Source organism: Pipistrellus hanaki, assembly GCF_964339955.1.
Source record: "Pipistrellus hanaki genome assembly, chromosome: 12".
Classification (NCBI taxonomy): Eukaryota; Metazoa; Chordata; class Mammalia; order Chiroptera; family Vespertilionidae; genus Pipistrellus; species Pipistrellus hanaki.
The window spans coordinates 53,811,839-53,837,459 of NC_140514.1; the positions used below are offsets into that span (position 1 = coordinate 53,811,839).

General features: G+C 47.3%; 1 protein-coding gene across 1 annotated transcript in view; it reads left to right on the forward strand.

The window, feature by feature from the left end:
* LOC311631163 (CRACD-like protein) overlaps positions 1 to 25,621 on the forward strand; it is a gene marked incomplete at its 3' end in the record, with an annotated part of 77,488 nt that overhangs the window by 47,394 nt on the left and 4,473 nt on the right. Inside the window, exons 2-3 of the mRNA XM_084900978.1 lie at positions 12,507 to 12,586; positions 21,113 to 21,278. Of these exons, the coding sequence (XP_084757104.1) occupies positions 12,517 to 12,586; positions 21,113 to 21,278 (236 nt within the window). The 5' untranslated portion in view covers positions 12,507 to 12,516. The remainder of the gene's footprint in view (positions 1 to 12,506; positions 12,587 to 21,112; positions 21,279 to 25,621) is intronic.

The window sequence follows — 25,621 nt, forward strand, 5'->3', positions numbered from 1 at the left end:
GTTCAAATACTTGGTCTTTGTGGCACCTGTGTACTTCTGTCCTCAATGCCACAGCCTTGTCTCCTGCAGCGTGTAATTTCCCAGCGATTCCTGATGCTCCGTGTTGAATCATGTATGTGTGTGTGTCAGGCCGCACAGTCCTCGAGCAAGGCCTGTGCAGTGCCAGCCAGGCCACTCCCTCAGACATGCTGTGTTCTCTGTGCTTCCTCTCCGTCAGCTGGGACCCTCTCTTCTCCCCTCTCTCCAGGTTGCAGGGCCCATGTGCTTAGCAGTTGACACACACGAGGCAGCCCGGCATCTGAAATGGGCCCGCCAGCAGTGGTATGTGGATGGGCTGCCTAGTGGAACTGGGTCTTTCGTGAGGAAGAACAGAGAACTAGTTGCTTGGAGGCGAGGCATCTAGTTGTGCCTTTGCCACTAACTAGCAGCTGAGTCTGCCTTTGCCCTGTGTCTGCATCTGCAGAGGAAGGGATGGACCACTCCCCCTCCTGTGACTTGTGCTGTAAGTGGACTGAGGACCCACCCCTGACAGCAAAGTGCATAACTCAGATAGCTGTGCAGAGTGAAAGCATTCTGAGAAACAATGTTGTTGGTATTCATGATTATGTGGCTTGATCTCATAAGATGCTCATTATGCAAACCGTGTTTGCCTCTTAGTACAAGGGCCCCAGGCGGGATTGAGATGAAGAACAAAGCATTTAGCCAGTCCTGGAGAACCAGAGGGGAGTTGTTACGGGGAAGATACCTTGACGTCCACCCAGGTGGGCTGGGAGACAGTTGCCTCAATGAGTGGAAGGTCTGAGTCAATGATCCGCATTGGAAGCAGCACTGAGGAGCAGACAGGATGAGCCTTGATAGAAAACACCAGGATCTCTGCCACCTCCAAAGGTGGGGTGATGACTACAACCAAGACTACTCTACCTGACAAGGTTGTCATTTAAATTTGAAGGAGAAATAAAGAACTTTCCAGACAAGAAGCTGCTAAAGGAGTTCATTCCCACCAAACCATTATTGTAAGACGTCCTAAAGGGCCTTCTAAAGAAGGAGAAGAAGCAAAAGAGCATAATTAAAATAATCAAATGACAATAAAAATGTATCTACCAATAATCATTTTAAATGTAAATGGCTTGAATGCTCCAATTTAAAGACATAGGGTAGCTGAATGGATAAGAAAACAAGACAGATATATATGCTGTCTATAAGAGACCCACCTCAGAACAAAAGATACACAGAGACTAAAAGTGAAGAGAAGGATAATGATAGGAGAAATAGAAAAGAGAAAAAAGTTGGGGTAGTAATACTTATGTCTGATAAAATAGACTTTAAAACAAAGGCTATAATAAGAGACAAAGAAGGACAATATAACAGTAAAGGAAGCAATCCAGCCAGAGGATATGATCCTTGTAAACATCTGTGCACCCAGCACAGAAGCACCTAAATATGTAAAGCAAACCTTGGTGCACATAACGGGAAAGATTGACAGTGATACAATTACAGTAGAGGAATTTCACACCCCATGGCATCAATGGATAGATCTTCCAGACAAAATAAAGAAGCCCTTAAATGACACACTAGATCAGATTGACTTAATTGATGTCTTCAGAGCATTCTGCCCCAAAGCAGCAGAATATACATTCTTTTCAACCGTGCATGGAACATTTTCTAGAATGGACCACGTTAGGACACAAAACAAGTCTCAATAGATTTAAGAAGATTGAAATCATGTCAAACATCTTTGACCATAATGGAATGAAACTATAAATTAATCACAAGAAAAAAAAAGTAAAACGAAATTAAAAAACACAAGAAGATATAGAGGGTAAATAACATGTTCCTAAACAATGAACAGGTTGACAGGGAGATCACAGACCAGATTAAGAGATACCTTGAAACAAACGAACAAACGCCTGCCCGATCCTCGGCTTCCGCAATGCGGAACCACACCTGCCGGCCAGAGCCCCGGCCGGCCCTCCGGCGAGGCCCGGGAGCTGCCCTGGAGCTGCCGTGTCCGTTCTCAGCCTTACACTCGGGACGAGCTCGGCTCAGGTGGGCCCAGCGGTGCTCGCGGGAGTCTGCCCTGTGAAGGGGCAGCGGCAGGTGGTCAGAGCGGACGTTACCAGGCAGAGCCGAGACTGGCCTCGCCAGCCGGAGGCTCCTGCCCCGGGGGCAGGGCCGTGCACCTGCCGTGTGGCTCAGGCAGGGTCACTGCACGGTGAGCGGGGAGCAGGTGCCGGCTGCAGAGAGCAATTGGGAGGTCCAGAAATCAGCTCACAGAACACCCAGCCCTGAAGTGACAGATGACAAGACAGCCGGAGCTAAGGGGCCAAGGTGCCCGGCAGAGACACCCCATAGTGCCCCACACACTCCAGGCCGCGGCTGCCCACAGCCCGGAGAGGAGGGCAGGACAGACGTACAGGCGTTCTCGGTGGGGGAAAGAGAGGGTGCGGGGCCTGGCTGTGTTTGGCTTGGAATCTCGGAAGTTCTCAGCATTAGTCTTCTTTCTTCCTGGGATCAGCCCGACTCAGATGGGGTGCGCCACCCCCCACCTCCCATCACCCCCAATCATTGCCCTTTGCGGCCTCGAGTGAAAGAAGAGCGTGTGTCCCAGGCAGCTTTGACCTGAGCTGCACACCTATGGGAGCTCCTGTGGGTGCTGCTGGGCTGGGGACTGCTTGGTGGGGAGACGGGGACGAGGGCCCCGGCTCAGCACCCCACGGTGTCCCACGCGCCTGGGCCACTTTGGGGAGGACAGGGAAGGCCGCTCTCACCCCTGCAGCGGGGCACCGGGGCGGCCAGGCCACTCCCCTGGGCACAGCGGGGACTCGCACCTATTGTCCTGCGTTCCCGTGTGTTCATGCAGTCCTTACAGTCATTGTTTTATTTCCTTGGATTGTGTGGATTCTGAACAAAATAATGATCTTCTTTGTGACGCACACACAGAAAGAAAGAGGACGGGGAGCGGAGAGTGGAGGTGGGGCAGGAGGGGAGGAAACGAAGGGAAGGGACAAGGAGGGGAAGAGCTTTTACTCCAGTATCTCCTGCCTGTGACTTGGGTCCACGGGGTGCAGTCCGTAGAGCTGAGTGGAGGGAAAAGGCAGAGGCAAAGCTGAAGGCGTAAGAACGATCCCCTTTCCTAACGCTCCACACTAAAGGGCCTGCTCCACACCCACAGCCTGGGCTGTGGGAGCGGCCGACCCCGCACAGAGCGCTCGCCTGCTGCAGGGCCTCTCCCAGAGGAGCGTGGTGCTCGGTGCACTTGGTTCTGTCACATGGAGAGTAAGCAGAGCTGGGGAGACTTCAGTCTGTGGCTCAGTAGAAGCAATCGGCATGTGAAGCCGTGTGCGTGGACGTCATTGTCAGTGTTACTGTTTCATAAAACATTCGACTGATAATTATTCAACCCCATTTCTGACTCCGCCTATGTCACACGGGTCAGGATAAGTGGGGGTGGTATGTTGTCTTAGGAACAGGCTTTGCCACCCGGCTTCCTACTGCAGAGCGGCCAGTCCTGTGTGGAGCACCCCAGGTGAATGAAGCGTAAGGACTTTGTGGCGTTGTTTTGGGTATAAATGCATTAAAGGGGTGTTTATTACCTCAACGGACTCATGGCATTAGCAGTAAACCAGCCCCAGCGGGCTTCCCTGGGTCACACGTGTGTGCAGCCATCCGCACAAGCACAGCTCTCACTCCAAGACAGGCCGTCTCCCAGTTACATCACATCCTGGCGTGATGTCCCAGCATGACAGTGAGTTTATGTTATATTCTCCCAAGAATTATGCAAATACAACTTTTAAGTTAAGCTCATAAAGTTTGAAGTTCTTAGGCTTACCTGTTTCTGAAACGTTGGTTTTGTAAGTCTCTAATCAATGTTTTGTTTTGTTTTTACTTTATAAGCTGGAAAAGTGTAAAGTAATGCTTTTCAACTCTCACATGAAACCACTCCCTCCTGGTGAGAGAGGACAGGGTGCTCCGAGGCAGGCTGATGGCACTGCTTCTGACACAGTTCTATTGAGCCCCATTCATGGGGACCGAGTTACCTGTGGGAACGCAAGTTCTCGTGTGCATATGTATGTTTGTATGCTGCATCCGGCAGCATCTGCATCCTTTGCTAGTAACTTACCAATGTGCCCACTCACACAGACCCCAACGACCCATGAAGTCCACTGCTTATCTTACATAAGAATCAGTCATGTGCTCGTAAATCCTCCCATTTATCTTGTTGGTGAGTGGGTTCGTTTGAGTGGAGCTCTGCTGTATCTTTGCAGAGAAGCATCTAGTGAGCTGTGGCCCAGGCCCTGCTCCTTCTGGCTTCCTCAGGTCCCCGCAGGGACCTCCCCTGCATCTATATCACTTCGTTCCCAAAGGGCGTTGGACGTTAGCTCTGCAGGGTTGTAGGGTAGGTAATGTCTAAAGGAGGGCAGTGGATAAAGAAAAGCTTAGGCTAAGGTAGTGGTCAGCAAACTCATTAGTCAACAGAGCCAAATATCAATAGTACAACAATTGAGATTTCTTTTGAGAGCCAAATTTCTTAAACTTCTTCTAATACCACTTCTTCAAAAATAGACTCGCCCAGGCCGTGGTATTTTGTAGAAGAGCCACACTCAAGGGTCAAAGAGCCTTGTGGCTTGCGAGCCGCAGTTTGCCGACCACGGGGCTAAGGAAATGTGACATCGTTTAGCTAAATCATAGATTTGGAAGAAAGTCTGTCCTCATGACAATGGAGTGCTAGGTGACCTTGGGAACTCTGATGGGGTAGTTGATGCTGTCTCATTTTATTAGGAGGGGACTCTTTTGTCTGGCAAGTGTTCTGAGTGCCTGTGGTTCATTCGTTTGTTCCTTTATTCACCCATTCATCCAGTGATAGCTACTGAGCACCTCTGGAGTGGCGGTACCCTGTTGATCCATGTCCCCTGACCTCCATCGGTTTCCAAGTTTTAGGTACTTAGCCAGACAGGGATGACTCACTCTCTGGGCCATGCCTTATGCTATTTTTTTTATAAGATAAAAATGTTGAAAGTAATGTTTTTAATAAGATAAACACAGGGCAGTAGGAAATATCACCTCTGACCACCCACTAGGTTCCTTTACTCTCCCCTCATGCTCAGAGCACTAGGACTCAGCATCTGCATTGCTGGTTCCAGCCCTTTGCTTATGACACTTCTTTGCTTTCTTTCCTCCTGTCCTGTCCTTTCTGACATCTAGGCAGCGGTTGTGTGCACACACAATGAGGTGTCTGCATCAAAGGGCAGGAGGTCCTCCGGCACCTTCAAGGAGCAATGGTTGGCGTGGTGAAGTCCAGTCTCAACACCCCCACTATGAGTGCGGTGTGGTCAGGTCCTCTGCTCCCGAGGAAAATTACCCATCCCAATGCACTCAGCTGGCACAGCTTGTGAACAGGGAATTCTCACAGGAACGTTGTGAGATTACACATCCACTGGCCTCAGGGAAGTGAAACTTGTCTTCCTAAGAAAGGCACAGACGAACTTGGTGTGACTCACTAGAGAACAACCGTTAAGTCACTGCTTATTTTCTTCTTTTTTCCCCAAGGAAAAAAAATTGACTATATGTATAGGAAATGCAAGCAGCCTCAAATCTATAAAGGGGAACTAGATCAAAGTCATGCAAACTTTGAGATGATTAAAACTGGTAACTTCTATGAACAAAAGGTGCTGTGGTGGGCTGGGAACACTGGATCCATTGCTATAGCACAGTCGGTGACTTGGCTGCTGTTTTTCGTCCTGTTTGTACCTGTGCTGGTCATCTCCCGCAGCCCTGGAGCTTGTCCTGGGTCTGGTGCTCAGTGTCCTCCTCAGGCACTGTCCTTGGTGCTGAAAAGAGAGCCTTGGATGAGAAGGCATGTACAATAGCTCGCCCCACCAAGCACAGTCTCAGAAGGGAGGAGCATGTTAGGCAGGCACCTTACAAGGAGTCCTCGCCGCAGCCTTGGCGAGCTGTAGAGAAAGGATGGGGGCTGAGAAAGACTGCCGAGGGGATGTGACCAGGGCTTTCATGCGTAATTACATGCTCAGAGGTATGTAATCAGGTTACAGATGGGATTTTGTTGCATTGTGTAGATAAGCATAGATGGGAACCGTTAAAATACCGTATTAAAATCTATTCTTGTTCCCCACGTGAATACACTTTTGTAGGCTTTTTCAGTACGAGCTGAAGCTAATGGTGGCATTCTGCCATAAGCTTGGAAGAAGCCGGTGGTCACCGTGAGGGTCCCAGGAGAGAGAGTGGGGCAGCCCACGGGAGCCTTCTGTGGGGGAGAGTCTCTCCTGGGCCCTGCAGGCCCCGATGCACAGTGAGGAGTGCCGGGAGCTGTGGAGCCCTGCAGGCCCAGCGCCATTGTGAGCTGGTTAGAATCCCTGACGAGGCACCCCAGGTCCAGATTGAAAGACCAAGTGTTTCTGTATTTGAACTTGAGCTGTCAGAACAATGCAGGCAGGAGGGTGGTGGGCAACAGCTGGTAGAGGGGGCGGTGGGGCGGCCTGACTTGAACTTGGAGAAGCAAAGGGTGCTGGGAGAGCGTGGGAGAGTTCTGATTGTGGCTTTCCCTGCATGCCACTTGGGTGGGGGAACGTGTTTCAGAGGGGCAGGTTACGGGCTCCACGGGGAAGGCATCCGGCTGTGACAGCATGGAGGGTTTTCCCCCGGAGTGTCCGAGTGAAGGGCACAGGCGTCCACCCGCACGCCCCACATCTCAGAGGGCTGGCGGCCCCCGGCTGACCCCGCCGGTGGCCTGGGATGTTTCATTCCTTACGTGGCAGCAGCTTCACTCACTGCCATCGGACTGCGGGGCCCGGAAGCTCGGGCTCATCTCCCAATGCAGACGCCGTCGTCTTTGACAATCCAGTGACGCTGAGTGAGCTGTCTGTAGAGGACGCTGTGTCTTCTGAGGCAGATGGACACTTTGCTGGCAGCTGCGCCAGGTGTGTGTTCCTGGCTGCCTTCGTGCTGACGTGTGAGCGTGGTGAGGAAAGAGCTGTGGAAGCCACCCACGGCTCTCGGCGCGCGTGACCGTGCTGTGCTCTCCGCCCCGGGTGGCTGAGGGCTATTGTCCCTCTTTTGTAGGTGAGGACAGGGAGGCTCAGCAGTGGTAAGTGGTGGGCTGAGGACTCAGTCCCAGGGCAGCCTGACTTCCAAGTCTTGGTCCCTTTCCTCTGCACCAGTTGCACGTTGCCAGTGTGAAGGTGTTGGGAGGTTTTAAAACCTGCCACGCGAGGGGAACCAGCTTGTCATCCCTTTGTCTGCGGAGGGGCTTTGCCTCGTGTGTGACTCCTCGGCAGCCTGGGCTCCGGCCATGCTCCCTGCTCCGGGCCCAGCAGGATGAGCGTCAGCAGGGAGAGCGGGCCGCCTCCCACCCCACCCATCCAGCCTCTGACACTGCGGCTTTGCCATGCAGCCCAGGGGGAGCAAGGGGGAGCTTCTGGGTTTCCTGCCTGCTCAGTGGGTAGGGCACCCTTCCGCCCACCCCACGGCTGGCACACACACACTCACATACACCTCTGTGTTCTCAGCACTTCCCAGCAAGGAGCGTTTGGTTAAAATGGCCAGAGGAGAGTCAGGAGTGTTAGGTGACATATCAAGGCAGCACCAACCCTTCCCTCAGACCCAGGGACCCTGTCAGTCTGATCTTCTGGGAAGGTCAACCTTCGGCCCCTGGCCTTACCCTGGGGACATCTCGGGACTGTCCCTTCACGGGGTGAGCGCCTACGAGAGGTTGCTGACATCGGTCTCATTTATCACTGTATCCCGGGCCCGGAAGGTGCCGCCCATGCTGGGTGTGCATTCAGGATGAGTACATGCCGTCAGCATATAGTACCAGCACCAACCTACATCCAACATGAGGACATGCACTCAACCTAGTGCCTGTGCCAACCCATGTCCAACATGAGGACTGAGGGCAGTGTCTCTGCTTGGCTACTTTGGGTCAGTTGGTAAACCTATCTGCTACAATATATGGTCTCAATTCCAGAACGGGAAAACTAGGAGTTGTTGAGGGTTAAGCGATATCCTTCAAATGGTATGTGCGTGCTGGGTAAGTCACTTCCAGTTCAGGCAATTCAAAGTGCTGGCATTCATCCTTAGCTCAGAAGCAACTGCAGAGGGTGGTACCCAGGGCCATGGCTGGTGACTCTTAACCAGTCCTGACCATTTCCACTCTCCTGCTGGCTCCTCATAGTTTCCTCCTCTCCCTTCTCTGGCCTCTTCACCTGTCCTGGTAGCTCCTCCTCCTCCCAATCATGTCAGTGAGCAGAGGATACCACGGGATCAGGGGTTTTGACAGGATTGCATCGATTCATCATCACAACATTACGTCTTCCAATCCATGAACATGAAATGTGTCTGTTTCTTTGTGTCTTGTTTCATTTCTTTCGGCAACACTTTACAGTTTTCAGTGTGCAAGTCTTTTTCCTTGGTTAAGTTTATTCCTAAGTATTTTATTCTTTTTTTATGCCATTATAAATGGAATTGTGTTCTTGAGGATCTTTTCAGATTGTTCATTGTTAGTATATAGAAGCACAACTGATTTTTGTGTGTTCCTTTTGAATCCTGCAACTTTGTTGAATTCATGTATCCTAACAGTTTTTGTGTGTGGGGGGAAAGGGGGTCTTTAGAATTTTCTACGTATAAGATCATGTCATGTGTGAACAGAGATCATTTTACTTCTTTTCTTTGATATGGATGCCCTTTGCTCCTTTTCCCTGACTGATCTGACCAGGACTTCCAGCACTGTGCTGAGGGGCGGTGGGGAGAGTGAGCACCCTTGTCTTGTTGCTGATTTTATGGGGAAAGCTCCCCCTTTTCTCTACTTAGTATGAGAAAAGCTGTGGGCTTTAGTCTATGGCCTTTATTATGATGAGGTAGTTTCCTTCTATTCCTAGTGTTTTTATCATGAATGCTGTCCAATGGTTTTCTGCATCAGTGGAGGTGAGGTGATCATGTGGGTTTTCCCCCTCCACTGGGCAGACATTTTTATGGAGCTAAATGGTATGAAAATAGAGAAGTGGAGCTGATGAAGCTTTGTTCATCTTTTTTAGGAATTGGCTGGTGGGGAGAGGGACATTTTGACGTTAATATTAAAGGAGACCTAAACATGAGGCCAGACCCGGCCACAGACCTCTGACTCCTTTCCCCTGTTAAACAGTGTCCCGTTATGTGCTCTGCACAAGGGGAAAAGGTTAATTGGTTAAGTAAACATCTGAGCCCCCTTTTAAGTGAGGATTCATGGTAACTGCCAACAAGTGATAGCTTTCCGAATAAACGGTGAGTTAGTGAGTGGGGCAAAGTGCGCCGTTTACACGTCAGCTGTGGGAGGCAGAACACGTTAGCTCCATGTTCTGCTGCGGGGAGAGTGGCCAGCGATGCTCTGTGATTGCTGCGAAGAGCCAGAGGCATTTTATTCAGCAAGAAGTCAAGTACATGTAGATGACATGATAATATCTGGACTGGTTTCCTTTGAAATAACCTAGTGGGAGTTTGAGGGGGAGAAGGCGTGAAGTTGAAATTACAGCGACCATATGTTAAGTTCATTATATATTCTTCACAATTTTGTAGCAGTTTGAAATTTTTCATAATGAAAAGTTCAAAAAAGAAACACAATGTAAAGCAGTGATGATGTGGCTTTATATCAAAACTAGAGGCCCCAGTGCATGAAATTCGTGTATGGGGCCGGGGGCGGGGTGTGTGTCCCTCAGCCCAGCCTGTACCCATTCCAATCTGGGATCCCTCTAACAATCCAGGACTGCTGGCTCCAAACTGCTCACCTGCCTGCCTTCCTGATTGCCCCTAACCACTTCTGACTGCCAGCCTGATCCCATGCTAGCCTGAATGATGTCTAACTGCTCCCCTGCAAGCCTGTTTGCCCCCAGCTTCCCTCCTCTGCTGGCCTGGTTACCCCTTACTGCCCTCCCCTACAGAGCCGATCACCTCCAGCTGCCCTTGCTTGCAGGCCTGGTCCCTCCCAACTGCATTCCACTGCTGGCCATCTTGTGGTGGCCATCTTGTGTCCACATGGGGCAGCCATCTTGACCACATCGGGGAAGCTATTGTGTGTTGGAGTGATGGTCAATCTGCATATTACTCTTTGATTAGATAGGATAGAGGCCTGGTGCATGGGTGGGGGCCAGCTGGTTTGCCCTGAAGGGTGTCCTGGATCAGGGTGGGGGCTCCCTTGGGCATGGGGCGGCCTGATTGAGGGGCCTGTAGTGGTTTGCAGGCCAGCCACGCCCCCTGGCGACTCAAGTGGAGGCCCTGGTATCTGGAATTTATTTACCTTCTATAATTGAAATTTTGTAGCCTGGAGCAGAGCCAAGCCTCCTGCTCACTCCGTGGCTGGCAGCCATTTCTGTTTGGATTTGTTTACCTTCTATAAGTGAAACTTTGTAGCCTTGAGTGGAGGCTTAGGCCAGCCAGCGCAGGTGGAAAGCTTGGCTTCTTCCATTGCTTAGGAAACCCAAGCCTCCCTCCTGCTCTCAGTGGCTGTAGCCATCTTAGTTGGGTTTATTTACATACTTGCTCTGATTGGTTGGTGGGCATGGCTTGTGTTGTAGCGGAATGATGGTTAATTTGCATATCACTCTTTTATTAGGTAGGATATTATGTAGCCATTACAATACACTTAGGAAGAATTAGAAAGAAAATCAGCAAGTCAGTTTTCCTAATGTGGTTTGTGTGTGCATATACAAATACTAGCATAGAAAAATATAGAAGGAAATACATTAAAACATTATAGGAAATACATTAAAACAAAAATATGGAAGGAAATACATTAAAACATTAACTGTGATTACCCTTGGTTGGTAGGACTATGAGTGGTTTTCATTTCTATATCTTCCAAATTTTCTACAGTGAACAAGAGAAAAACATAATTTCTGAAAATCCTTTTTTTTTTTTTTTTTGAGAGAGAGAGAGAGAGAGAGAGAGAGAGAGAGAGAGAGAGAAACCAAATCTTCATTCTATAAATAAAAGGATATTTTTTTATTTCAGTTTACATTCAACCCCATTCTGTATTAGCTTCAGATGTACAACAAAGTGTCCAGAAAGTCACGTACTCTACACAGTGGCCCCCACTGCCTCCAGCCCCCACCTTGCCCACATCCCCATGCTGGATATCACTGACTACCTTCCCCGTGCTGGAATCCACATCTCTGCGGCTATTCTGCAACTAACTTGGCGAAGCATTTGTTCCTGCTATCTGGTTTCTATGCAATTGCTCCATCAGCGAGTGCTTAAATGCCTGTGTGGTTACCAATCTTGAGCTATAGATGTGTTTTTGGGCTGCACTGTCCCATGTTCTGCCATGGGCAGGTGAGGTCCTAGACAGAAAGCAGTCACCACCGGCATTTTTCTCACTGTTAACTTCTGTTAAACATGTTTCTTTCTTTCTTTTTATTTTTTATTTTTTAATGTTGATATTATTGCAGGTGTTTCCCCTTTTCCTCCCTTTGCTTTGCCACACTTCTTTGCTGACTTCAGAAATGATTTTCCTTATTTTCTCTCAGTGTCTTTTAATCATTTGAATATTTTACTTTATTTTCATTCATGCTTCATAGCAAGAATCCTTCAATATTTCTAGAACATAGAAATGCTACAAATTAACTTGTTTGGTTCATTTTTGGCTATTCTATCCACTCTTTCTATTTGCAAGTTTAGATCCTTAAATTCTTTGAAAATGTCTTCTGTTATTACCTTGATAATTTCCTTCTTTTTAAATTTTTATTTTTTCTGTCTGAGACTTAAATTATTGGAATGTTGGATCTCTAGATTGATTCTCTAATTTATTTAAACTACCTCTTTTAATTTTCATTACTGATTATTTCATCAACTATGTTTTAGTAATATTATTGCTTTTCAAAATTTCTATTATAATGTAAAGAGCTCCATTTTATTCTTTGCATGTTCCTTTTTATAGTGTTCTATTCAATGATTCATGGATCCTCCTTTTTTCTTTCATTTATATAACTATCAAGTTTTAAAATTTTTATTAAAAATTACACAAATTTTCCGAGACCGGTTTGGCTCAATGGATAGAGTGTCGGCTTGGGTCCCGGGTTCAATTCTGGTCAAGGGCATGTACCTTGGTTGCGGGCATATCCCCAGTGGGGGGTGTGCAAGAGGCAGCTGATTGATGACTCTTTCTCATCAATGTTTCTAACTCTCTATCTCTCTCCCTTCCTCTCTATACAAAATCAATAAAATATATTTTTAAAAATTACACAAATTTCTACTGAGTTTTGTTGTGATTTTGTGTTTCCCTTAAAGACTTTCCTATAACTTTTTGTTATTCTTGATTGCCTATTTCTTTATAAGATTAGGGCACTAAAAAAGCTAGTGTTTCCAGTTGAATCACAGTTACTAGGGTTGTTGCCAGGTTTATGTGTACATATTTGTATGATCTTATATTTATTGGAACTCTATACATAGGTATAAATTATTTGAAATCTTAGCTGACTGTTTCTAAACATGTTTCTTTAATGTCACTTTCCATCTGGTTTTAGGGAGCTGGCCATGATTTCCACACGGGTGATGGACTTTAAGCTCCGGGAGGCTGCTGAAGGCCTGGGGGAGGACAGCGCAGGTAAGGCGCCCTTCCCCTGCGCTGGGGAGAGTCCTCATTGGATTGTGGGGCAGGGGGAGGGGCTGATGGAACCAGGCATCGGGGTTCTCTGCCCGGAGAATGGGGGGTTCAGTTCACAACATGTTCAGACATTCCCTAGGGCTGTCATACTGAGACCAGAGGGCCTGCAATGCTGGGGGTCCTCCTTTGCTTCTCAGACTTGGAGGGCGGGTTAGAGTCATTTTTCCTCATTCCTGTCCCCATGTTTGATTGACTTGAGCAGTGCAGTGGACTCATTTGTTATCCAAGAACATCTGAAGGTACCAGCAGGAGGTTGGCAAAGTGTAAGGTAGCCTGATGGTCCAGAAGAATAGAATAACAAAGCCTTCAAATCCTCTTTTATGGCTGTTCTTTTTGAGGAGATCTTATTATATCCTTTACAGAGCTAAATGCCAGGCCCATGAATCATCACCTGACAACAAGTCCTCAGAGTTATCCAGTCATTTGGTTGGTTTACCACTACTCATATATTGCTATTTATGTCTTGATAGAGTTGTAAAATTTACCTTAAAAATCATCGATCTTCCTACAGTGTACCTTTTCCACAGATTAGCCATTTATACTCACCTTATTTTGGTAGCAAAGGTCTCCATCTCTCTCTCTCTTTAAAGCCCAAATGCTAGTAGTCATTTTTAAGTATTGTTCAGGGGAAATAGCTTCAATAATATTAAATTCTACCTGCTAACCATTAGTTTCTGATACTAATTCTATTAAAGATTATTTTTAGATATTTTCAGTAGATTTTTCTTATTCTGTATTAGAACTGCTTTTTCTCTGTCACATTTCAATAAATATCATATATTGTGGTAGATTATAGATTGCTTTTTCTTATTATTCCATGTTAGAACTACTTTTCTTTTATCATAATTGAATAGATACCCCCCCCCCCCAATACAGATATAAGATAAGGGGTTTTTAATTAACCCTGAGAAAAAATGGGTTGCAAAATTTCACATTATGGAACACTGAACTAGTACTGATTTTAAACAAGAAAATACTGTTTGAAGAAGTAGTTAATTATCCTGAGACTACATCCATAACTACTAGTTTGGGGTACTTACAGAGGTCACCATGAAGAATTTATTTAAAAAAAGAAAAGAACTAAGTATTTTTTTTTCAAATAATACTGAATCAAGTTATTCAACCTCTTTCCATTTAAAATGCAAAATTCTAAATAAGAGCATTCCTTTAAATTCTTTTTAAAAGTAAGAGGTAATGAGTCCAGAATTAGAGAAAAGTGGAAACTGAGCCTAGAAGCCACCTTTGCCCTCAGATCGTTTACCAGTCTTGGAAAGTGTGAGTTCAGTTTTTATGTCTTCGTGACGCAGTGGGAGAGGGAGAGGGTCCTGTGTAAGGTACAGAGCTGTACAAGGTGGCCATCTCCCAGACCTTCCCTACAGCAGGCTGGGCCTGTGGGGCCGCACAATGTGAATAAGTGTGAACCAGGGGTGAGTCACTGTTGTGTGGATGGACAGCTTGTGTCTGCATCAGTTGGGTGATTCAGAGACTCTCAAGCCTTGAGCTTGGCTCAGAGTTTCTCTAGCCTGAAGGTGGCCTCAGGGACCTGCAGAAGGAAAGTCTTCTCTGAGGGAAGGTGCCTTCTACCCAGACTCCAGGTTACTCCGTCAGCAATAATTGGTGCTGTCGGTTCTGTGACAAACTGTCAGCGATAACCAGGCAGATTGGGCAACAAGCACCATGAATGAGAGCCAGCCTGTTAGGGGTTGAACTGTGTGCCTCCAAAATTCGTATATTGAAGTCCTAACCCCCAGAACATCAGAATGTGGCCCTCTTTGGGAACTGGGTCTGTGCAGGGGTAGGTGGTTTAGATGAGGTCATTCTGGAGTAGGTGAGCCCGGTCTGCTGAAACTAGATCACCAACTTTCACCATACACAAAAATAAACTCAAAATGGATACAGGACTTAGACATCAGACGGGAAACCATAAAAATACTAGAAGCATCTACAGGCAACAAAATCTCAGCCATATACCAAAAGAACTTCTTCACTGATACTGCCCCTAGGGCAATGGAAGCTGAAGAGAAAATAAACAAATGGGACTACATCAAAATAAAAAGCTTTTTTACAGCAAAAGAAACCATCAACAAAACAACAAGAAAGCCCACTGTGTGGGAGAACATATTTGCAAATGTTACCACTGATAAAGGTTTAATATCCAACATCTACAAACAGCTTATAGAACTAAATAAAAGGAAGATGAATGATCAAATTAAAAAATGGGCAATGGACCTAAATAGAATATTTTCAAAAGAAGACAGAAGGAAGGCCAAAAGGCACATGAAAACATGCTCAAAGTCACTAATTATCCGAGAGGTGCAAATCAAAACAACAATGCGGTACCATCTCACACCTGTCAGAATGGCCAACATCAACAAATCAACAAATGACAAGTGTTGGCGAGGTTGTGGAGAAAAAGGAACCCTCGTGCATTGCTGGTGGAAATGCAGACTGGTGCAACCACTATGGAGAACAGTGTGGAGTTTCCTCAAAAAACTGAAAATGGAACTCCCATTTGACCCAGTAATCCCACTCCTAGGAATATATCCCAAGAAACTAGAAACACCAATCAGAAAGGATATATGCACCCCTATGTTCATAGCAGCACAATCTACAATAGCTAGAATTTGGAAACAGCCTAGGTGCCCGTCAGCAGATGATTGGATCAAAAAACTGTGGTACATCTACACAATGGAATACTATGCTGCCATAAAAAAGAAGGAATTCTCTTCATTTGCAGCAACCTGGATAGAACTAGAGAACATCATGCTGAGTGAAATAAGCCAGTCAATGAAAGAGAAATACCACATGGCCTCACTCATTTATGGATATTAAAAAACATTATAAACTGACAAACCAAAAGACAGATATAAAGACAGTAAAGCAACAAGCAGACTGTAAAATTACAGCGGGGAGATCTGGGGGAGATAAGAGATCAACCGAAGGACTTGTATACATGCATATAAGTACAACTAATGGACACAAAACTCTGGGGAGGGAGGGTATGTATGGGAGGAGAGGGCAATGTTAAAATATGTACAAGATAATAATTTAATAATAAATAAATAAATAAATAAATAAATAAATAAATAAATAAAAAAGAAAAAGAAAAAAAAGAAAGGGGCACTGAGATGCAGACACACACTCAGGGAGAACACCACGGGAAGATGAAGTCAGAGATTAGGGTGCTGGCAGCCACAGGGGGAAGAATGCCAGATTGACAGCAAACACGAAACATGAGCGGAGAGACACGGAATAGATTTCTTCATCATAATCCTTTGAAGGAACTAACCATGCCAAAGACACCTGGAGCTCAGACATCTAGCCTCCAGAACCGAGACAATAGCAGTTCTGTTGTTTAAGCCCTCAGTCTGTGGTACTTCATCATGGCAATCCTAGCGAACTGATTCACAGCAGAGAGAAACAGACATGCAACAGTACTGAATATCAGAATTATCAAATAGGTGCTATAAAACAATCACTATCTTAAGGTTGAAGATAACAAATAAAAGTTTGAAAGTATGAAAGTATATGGAGGTAGCAGAGAACTATAAGAAGTCTCATAGCACCCAGCCAGTGCCATAAGGCATGAGAAAGAAATAAAGGGGATCCAGATGGAAAGAAGAAGTAAAACTCTGATTATAGAAAATATCAAAAGTACTAGAACTCTTAAGCCAGGTTAGCAAGTTGTCACTATATACACAGGATCAATATTTAAAAATTGTAATTTTATATATTAACTAAAGGCCTACTGCATGAAATTTGTGCATGGGGTGGAGTCCTCTCAGCCCAGCCTGCACCCTCTCTAATCCAGGACCCCTTGGGGGATAGCTGACTGCCGATCTAGGCCTGATCCCTCTCAGTATCCTGGATCACTGCCTGCCTGCCTACCTGGTCACCCCTTATTGCCCCTCCCCCACTGGCCTAGTTGCCCCTAACTGCCCACTCCCTGCCCGCCGGCCTTGGCGCCCCATGCAGCCTGCTTGTTTAGTCATTTGGTTGTCTCTCACTAACCTCCCTGCTGGCCTGGTCGTAGGCAGCCATCTTGTGAGGGCATGGGGTTAATTTGCATATCACCTCTTTATTATATAGGACAATAAAGAATTAAAAATTGACATTTTTTAAAGGTGCCATTTACAGTGGTACCAATAAAGGAAATACTTAAGTATGTATCTAACAAAGTATATGTAGGATCTGTAGGCTGAAAAATATAGATATTATTTGAAGAAAGCAACAAAGACCCCCATCCATGGAGAGATGTGCTATGTGTTATGGACTGAACGTTTGTGTCCCTCCAAAATCCATAGGTTAAAATCCTACCCCCCTCCCCATGTGGTGCAGTTTGGAGGTGGGGCTCTGGGAGGTGAGTAAGCCCGGAGGGCAGTGGAGTCTGCAGCCCGGCAGAGCGCTCTCAGCAGACCCTCCAGCTGGGGGACCTGTTTTTTTAACGTATCAGCCAGTACAGTGAGTGTAAGGAGACTAGCTGCGTTAATTGTTCCGCTTAGAAGTTAAAGATCATCAGATTGAGTTTCAAAAACTAATTATCGTAAGCAGAAAAGTTGAAGGTAAAAGGACAGAAAAACATGTACCTTGCAAATACTGGGCCAAAGGAGGCTGGCTAGCTATATCAAAAGCAGTCCAAATGAAATGTAAGGCACAAAGCATTACTGAAATCACAGAGGGCGTTTCACAAAAGGTTTTACTCGGGACCAAGATAATAATTTACCTTTCTATGCACCAACATAATGTCAAAGATATAGAGTAAAAACTGACAATTAAGTAGAGTAGATATAATCTACAATAAGACTGGGTTATTTTTTGTATAATTGTATCAGTGATTCATAGAACAAATGTATTTAAAAATTAAAGATATAAAGTATTTAGACAACACAAATAAAAAGGCCTTGTCCTACTTGACACGTATAAAACATTGAAAACCATACATTATTTTTCAAGCACATGAGAAACATTTACAAATTCAAGCAAGTCTTGACAAAATTGAACAGATTCAGACCATGTGGAGTCTATTCTCTCACCACAATACAGTTAAACGAGAAATCAATAACAGAAAGATAAGAAAATTCTAAAGTGCTTAGAAATTGCCTAAAATGAATAAATTGCCTAAAAATTAACAAGCTAACTATTGATCTCATGAATTTACAAAGTTAGCAAAGTAAACCCAAAGAAAGTAGAAGGAAGTAAAAAATAAAACGAGGAATAGAAATTGATGCAAATAAAATCAACAAACCTCTGGTGCAGTTGATCGAGGAAAAAGAGGAGGCACAATAATTCCCATAGGGGCCCAGAAAGAGAACTTCCTTACAGACAGCGGATGCTGAAACAGCAAGAGGATATTTTAACAACTACTTTGAAAATTTGGAAAAAGGCAAATTCCTAGCAAAAATGTAAACTCATAAATCAGATTCAGGATGTAGGAAACCTGAGTAGTGCCGGTCACGGTGGAAGGAGCTGAGTTGGAAGCCCAGCAGGTGGATAAACGCAGCGCAGACAGGCCCCTCGTGGGAGGCTGCCGGACCACGCAAGGCAAACGCCAGTGCTCATCTGGGTCTGTGCGGCTCTTCTCCCCCCTCGCCCCGCCCCAGATACCCCCACTGACCAGCAGCGGCATCTTTTTCTTGTTTGTTTTAATTTATCCTTCTTATTGAAAGTATTACAGATGTCCCCACCTCCCCTCCCCCACATTGAGCCCCCCGCACCTGCCCCCCACCACAGGCCTACCACTGCACTATTTTTTATTTTTTTCTTTATTAAGGTATTACATATATGTCCTTATTCTCCCATTGCCCCCCCACACTCATGCCCTCACCCTCCTGGTGTCTGTGTCCATTGGTTATGCTCATATACATGCATACAAGTCCTTTGGTTAATCTCTCCCCCAAACCCCCACCCTCCCCTACCTTCCCTCTGAGTTTTGATGGTCTGATCGATGCTTCTGTGTCTCTGGATCTGTTTTTGTTCGTCAGTTTGTGTTGTTCATTATATTCCATAAATGAGTGAGATCATTTATCTTTCTCTGACTGGCTTATTTCACTTAGCATAATGCTCTCTAGTTCCATCCATACTGTTGCAAATGGTAAGAACTCCTTTTTTACCACAGCGTAGTATTCCATTGTGTAGATGCACCACTGTTTTTTAATCCACTCATCTGCTGATGGGCACTTAGGCTGTTTCCAAATCTTAGCTATGGTGAATTGTGCTGCTATGAACATAGGGGTGCATATATCCTTTCTGATTGGTGTTTCTAGTTTCTTGGGATATATTCCTAGAAGTGGGATCACTGGGTCAAATGGGAGTTCCATTTCCAGTTTTTTGAGGAAACTCCATACTGTTCTCCAAAGTGGCTGCACTAGTTTGCATTCCCACCAGCAGTGCATGGGGGTTCCTTTTTCTCTGCAACCTCGCCAGCACTTTGTTGATTTGTTGATGATAGCCATTCTGACAGGTGTGAGATGGTATCTTATTGTTGTTTTGATTTGCATATCTCCGATGATTAGTGACTTTGAGCATGTTTTCATGTGTCTCATGGCCTTCCTTATGTCCCTTTTCAAAAAGTATCTATCTAGGATACTTTTTGCCCATTTTTTTATTGGATTGTTTATCTTCCTTTTGTTAAGTTGTATAAGTTCCCGGTAAATGTTGGGGATTAAACCCTTATCGGTGATAACATTGGCAAATATGTTCTCCCATGTAGTGGGCTTTCTTGTTTTGTTGATAGTTTCTTTTGCTGTGCAGAAGCTTTTTATTTTGATGTAGATCCCATTTGTTTATTTTCTCCTTAGTTTCCATTGCCCTGGGGGCTGTATCAGTGAAGATAGTGCTTCGGCTTATGGCTGAGATTTTGCTGCCCGTGGATTCCTCTAGTATTAAATATAAGACGGGAAACCACCACACTATTTTAAACACATAATTCCTATGCTGCCAGTTACTTTAAATTAAAAGTTCCTCACTGCACTCTAACGTATTTTGCTATGTGTACTTAGAAACTAGATAAGAATGATTGAGCTGTTTTTCTCTTTGACCTTCACTACTGTCGACTCCAAACAATTTAGTCCATTCGTGTCATTTGAGAGCACTGTAAACATGGTCCCAGAGCAGCAGCCGCGTCTTTGATGTAAAGGACCGCGAGGCCACATGTTAGCTCAGACCTGCAGGGTGTGTACCTGTTTGTTAACTAGGCAAAGGCCAGCCGGTGACCCGGTAAATGCAGAAAACTGCTAAAGCCTTTCCAAATAATAGACTCTTCAAGAGCCACCAGTGAGCAACGTAATTGTTCTGTGATTACAAAGGTAAGGAAACTGTCATTCCATGGTGAGACTTGGCTGAAGGATTAAATCCCCTCTTGGCAGCGATTAGCGCCACCTCAGGTCCTGCAGGGACTCCTACCAGACCCATCCTTACTAATTCTCCACATGGGGGCAGTATCGAGCATTCACATAAAATATAACCATTCCCTCTGTTTTTGAGGAACTCCACTTACAGAATTACCTACGTCACATGTATCAAACACAAGGCCCGCGGGCCAAATCCAGCCCGCCAGGCCTTGCAATGTGGCCCGCACCGCACTGTCATCACTGCACTCCGCTGTCAGTTTATGACATTGTCAGTTTATGACTGTTCAGTAAACCATTCGGCCCGCGATTTAGTCTGGATTTTAAATTTTGGCCCCTTCTCTGATTGAGTTCGACACCCCTAACCTACGTATAAACTCGGGGATCCCTGGAGCAGATGTTTGGGGCGTATCAGGCAGCATCCTGCTTATCCGCAGCCTTGCATCCTCCCATTGTCAGCCCCCCTACAGGTTCGGGAGGAAACCAGGGAGCTCTGCTTAGCTGCTAATGCTCAGGCACAGGGTCCGGATGACGGGCTTGTGGTGAGAAGGCAGGAGGCGTGGCGCTGGCAGGGCTGTGAATTCTGTCACCTGGGAGCAGGGCGGGGGCTCTGTGCGGCCACCGCACATGACGATTTCCCCACGGGACCCTGTAGGGCATCGCTGCGTTGGGGCTCCCGCCAGCACCTCTTGCCACCAGGCTGGCCCTCCTCTGGCGGCCCATGGTGCCCAGGTCCACACTAACTGAAGCACTTAGGATTATTTTGAGAAAAAAATTGGGTTCTGACATGGTCTTTTCCTCCTCAGGACTCTTTGCTTTTGACCCTGTCTGAGAAAGAGATTAAACCTCGATTTCAGCCCAGAGGAGAGTTGCTCATGCTTCAATGCTGTGATCGCACTACAGCGCTTCCTCGGCCCTTTCATTAAGTGCCCCAAATAGGCAGAAATCAAGACCTGTTTCCAGGGGTCCGGAAACGGGTGCCGGGGGCTGCAGGCCCTGCCGTGGGGCAGACGGGCTGCCGAGGAGAGAATAGCTTGGTGCCTGGACAGCGATCTTGCTTCCTCCCCCTGCACGCCTCACGCCGGCTCGGTCAGCACTCACGGGCATTCCTTCTGCACAGGAAAGAAAAAGTCCAAGTTCAAAACGTTTAAGAAGCTCTTCGGCAAGAAGAAGAGGAAGGACCCGCCCCCCTCCGGAGGCAGCACCTGGAAGCAGAGTCAGGCGAAGAGCGAGGTCATCGCCATCGAGGCAGGGCCCGTGGGCTACGACTCGGAGGATGAGCTCGAGTGAGTCGCTCTCACATCCCTCAGGGGCGCGGGGCCTGGCTGCTGTGTCGTTGTCATGGTGACGTGCTGGGTGTCTGAGCCTGCTTTCTTCCTGGGGATTCCACAGCACACTCCCACGGAAGCCGCGCTTTCTGTCTTTTCACACGCGGAGAAAGTTGGGGGGATCGTTAGGTACCTGCTGTGTGTCAGGTGCTGCTCATATTAAAATTCTACAAAAACTGTGGGACAGGAGGTAAGACGTGCCATTTTATAAGTGAGCAAACCACGCTTCAGCAACATTTTGGAGAAGTTGCCCAGTATGCTACAGCTGAAATGAGCAATATTGGGATATGAGCCGATTTAATTTCACCTAAAATTCTTTTGAGGATGTGGATACTGTACTAGGAAGTACATCTGTTTAAGCTTGAACTTTGAGTAATCTAATAAGAAAGTTTTGAGAGAGAGAGAGAGAGAGAGAGAGAGAGAGAGAAACAGAGACAAGAGAGAAGGAGGTGGGGGGGGGGGGGCGCTTTTTTCTGTTCCATCTTAGAAAAATCATCCAGAAATATTATGAGGCAGAACAGACTCAATATTAGGACAATTTGGGGAAGTCTACCTATTTTTATAACTTGCCTTCCACCAAAATAGAGTTGTAATATATATGCTCAGTTATTCCAGCAGCTACCTCTATGAGTAAACAGTGGGGTGGGGAAACACACAGGTTTGCTGTCACGCCAACTTTTATGTTTTCTTTTAAACAACTTTGGCCCTTAGCTTGAGGTAAAACTCTTCAGAGGCACAGTGACCCTCGGGCCAGAGAACAGACCACGCTGGGGTGCTGTGGTCGCTGTCAGCGCCCAGGCATGAGTCCCGCCCGCCCTCCTCCTCCCGTCCCCTCCCCAGGGCCTGGCAGAGCGGAACTCACACTGGCCACCTGGTGGCACCACATGGCCGAAGAGGAAAGGCTGTGGCTCTCCGGTGGCTTGTTTGTTTCTTCCTGCTGGCAGTGGGCACGCTGGCCCCCATGAGGCTTGTGGAGGGTGGAGACGATGGGCTGAGATAGGTGCTGCAGGCGGTGGGCTCCAAACTCGGGGGAAGACATCGTCACGGTAGCATTGCTAAGTATTGCAGGTCTCCTCTGGGCCGGTCACGTACCCCACACAGCCCTCCTGACTGGCACACAGGCCTGGTGTTGGGAACAGGCCTCGGAGTACCACCCCCTCCCCCAGCCATGGAACAGCCCGTAGCAGGAGGGCCCGCTGGGGTGCAATAGCCTGTCCACTTGTCCGTTCCTCTGTCACCGGAGCCGTGGGAGGTGGGACCGCGCCCTTTCACCTTCCTGTGCCCGCACCGGGCAGGGTCCTCACTCACTGGTCACAGTTCGCTGGGTGGAAGCAGGAGAGGAAGCTGAGGGTGGAGTGTGAGGGAGCTCTGGAAGTGAAGTCGTGTTTTCAGAGAGCGGTGTGGAGGGCAGGCAAGGCCCTAAAGGCACTCTTAGCCGCGGCGCGAGTCGGCGTCTCCCGGACCTGAGCGACTTCTCACCGTCACCGCGGCCAGAGGAGCCGCCTGCCGGGACACATCGCTGCTGGCGAAGTCTGGGAGCCTGTGGGTTTGAGGAGTAGACGCCCATTTATTGTGTGGTTTTGCCTCTTAAGGCTCCTCACCTGTAGCTGCCCTCAGCCCCTTGGTTTCGGGTCGCTGATCTGCTGCAAGAGCAGAATCGGTTGCTCTGCAGAGCATCCCACGTTCTGGCTTTGCTTTCTCTTGGCACAGCCCGACTCATTCCTGTAGTCTCCGAGCTCTTGGGAAGTGTTAGGTAGAGCGAGATACGGCTTAGATTGAGGTGGACCTGGATACTTGCTGTCACTTCACAGGCACATGCTTCCTGGTTGTCCCACTTCCGTGACCAAGACTGAGCAGTGGGGGCAGGGGTTCCCAGTGCGATTCCTCCACTCATCTTCACCTGATGGTTTTAACGCCCACTGAGGGTCATTGCCCAGACCCACCATTTCATTGCAAAATGGTGGTTTTTCTAATTGTGCCATTTATCCTGCATGAGTCAGCTGGAATCTATATCCTATCTAATAAAAGAGTAATATGCAAATTGACCATCACTCCAACACACAAGATGGCTGCCCCCATGTGGACATAAGATGGCCAGCAGGAGTGGGAAGTTGTGGGTGTTCAGGCCAGCAGAGGAGGGCAGTTGGGGGTGACCAGGCCTACAGGGGAGGGCAGGTGGGGGCAATCAGGCCAGCAGGGGAGGGCAGTAGGGAGGGACCAGGTCTGCAGGGGAGGGCAGTAGGGGGGGACCAGGCCAGCAGGGGAGGGCAGTAGGGGGGGACCAGGCCTGCAGGGGAGGGCAGTTGGGGGGACGAGGCCTATAGGGGAGGGCAGTTGGGGGGAACCAGGCCTGCAGGGGAGGGCAATTGGGGGGGACCAGGCCTGCAGGGGAGGACAGTTGGGGGTAATCAGGCCTATAGGGGAGGGCAGTTGGGGGCAACCAGGCCTGTAGGGGAGGGAAGTTAGAGGCAATCAGGCCGCAGCAGAGCAGTTATATCTATCAGGCTGGCAGGGGAGTGGGTTAGGGGGTGATCAGGATGGCAGGCAGAAGCAGTTAGGGGCAATCAGACAAGTGAGCAGTTGGGAGCCAGCAGTCCTGGATTGTGAGAGGGATGTCCGACTGCCCATTTCAGGATCAGGCTTAAATGGGCAGTCGGACATCCCTCAAGGAGCCCCAGATTGGACAGGGTGCAGGCTGGGCTGAGGGACCTCCCCCGCCGCCCCCATGCACAAATTTCGTGCACCAGGCCTCTAGTGTGTGTGTGTGTGTGTGTGTGTGTGTGTGTGTGTGTATATATATATATATATATATATATATATATATATATATATATATATATATATGGCTAATATGTCAACTCTTGCTATGATACGCACTGACCACCAGGGGGCAGATGCTCAACACAGGAGCTGCTGAGCTGCAGTGACTTGGCAGCAATGGTTCTGGGTGACACACCCTGAAACCAGAGAGGAGGAAGCCCGATTCCTTACTGGGCCTGTGATTCCACCTTTGGCTGTGAGTTATGTTGCTGGGGCACTGTTGGCCCCAAATCTGGTTTACTGCGCACTTGTGTTTGCATTACACAACCCGTAGACAGCAACTTTACAGAGTGAGTCCCTCTCACACTCCAGGACTCCTCAGGGGATGTTGGAGAGCCAGTTTCAGCCCAGTCCCCACAGGCCAGGCTGAGGGACCCCACCTGCCAGTGGAACCCCGCTCACTCTGCAGACGCTGGGGAGGAACCCGGGAGGTTGGCTCCAGAGCGTGTCCAGCCCATCTTGCCCAGTCCCACACCACCGGCCACCTTCTAATTAATTTCCTTTCAATGTGCACAAATCCGTGCACTGGTCACTAGCTCTTCTATGAAGAAGACCTTTCTCTTTGCTCCATCAGCTCCTCGGTGGCTCTCAAATAGAGTTTGTACAGGAAGGGCAGAGTAATGCTTAAATACTGATCCTTTTATTGATCCACCTTCAGAGTGATGACCTGGTACCTTGTCATCTTCCAATACTGATCAATGAATTTTGTTTTTTCTTGAATATTAATGACTTGTATTTCACCAAAGTATAGTTGCAATATATAAGCTCAGTTATTCCAGCAGTTATATATGTGAATAAAAAGGGTAAAAAAAACACCACAGATTTGTTTCCATGCCAACTTTTATGTTTTCTTTTAAACAACATTGGCCCTTAACTCAAGGATAAAACTCTTCAGAGGCATAATGACCGTCAGGGGTCATTATTATTAAGGCATGGATTTTTACATATTTGATTGGCTTTATTCATCTTTCTGTCCCATGGAGTATCTTCAAATGAACTCCTGGGTTCTTTTTCTTTTTCTTTTTTAATGTTTTTATTGATTTTTTTAAGAGAGGCAAGGAGAGAGAGAAACATTGATCAGTTGCTCCTGTATGCACCCCAACAAGGGATCAAACCCACAACATGGGTATGTGCCCTGACCGGACACGGACTGGCAGCCTTTCAGCGCACAGGACAGTGGTCAGCCGACCAGCCACGCCGGCCAGGGCCGCTCCGGCACTTTCCCCACGAGCCCGTGTGTTTGAAAGCTGCCTCGCTCTCCCGCACAGTGAGAAATCTCAGGGGGGTTGCACATTTCCTCCCCAGACCCGCGATCCGCCGTTTCTTCACCGGCTCTCCTTCCTCTCAGTGAGAATGGCTTTGGAGACCGCAGGCTGGTTGCCAGGGGTGATGATTGCCAGGTAGGGGGCTGTCCTAAGATGCTTTATTTTTTAAGAGGAAAAATAAATGAGTAATTCACTGATATTCACAGTTTAAATTTA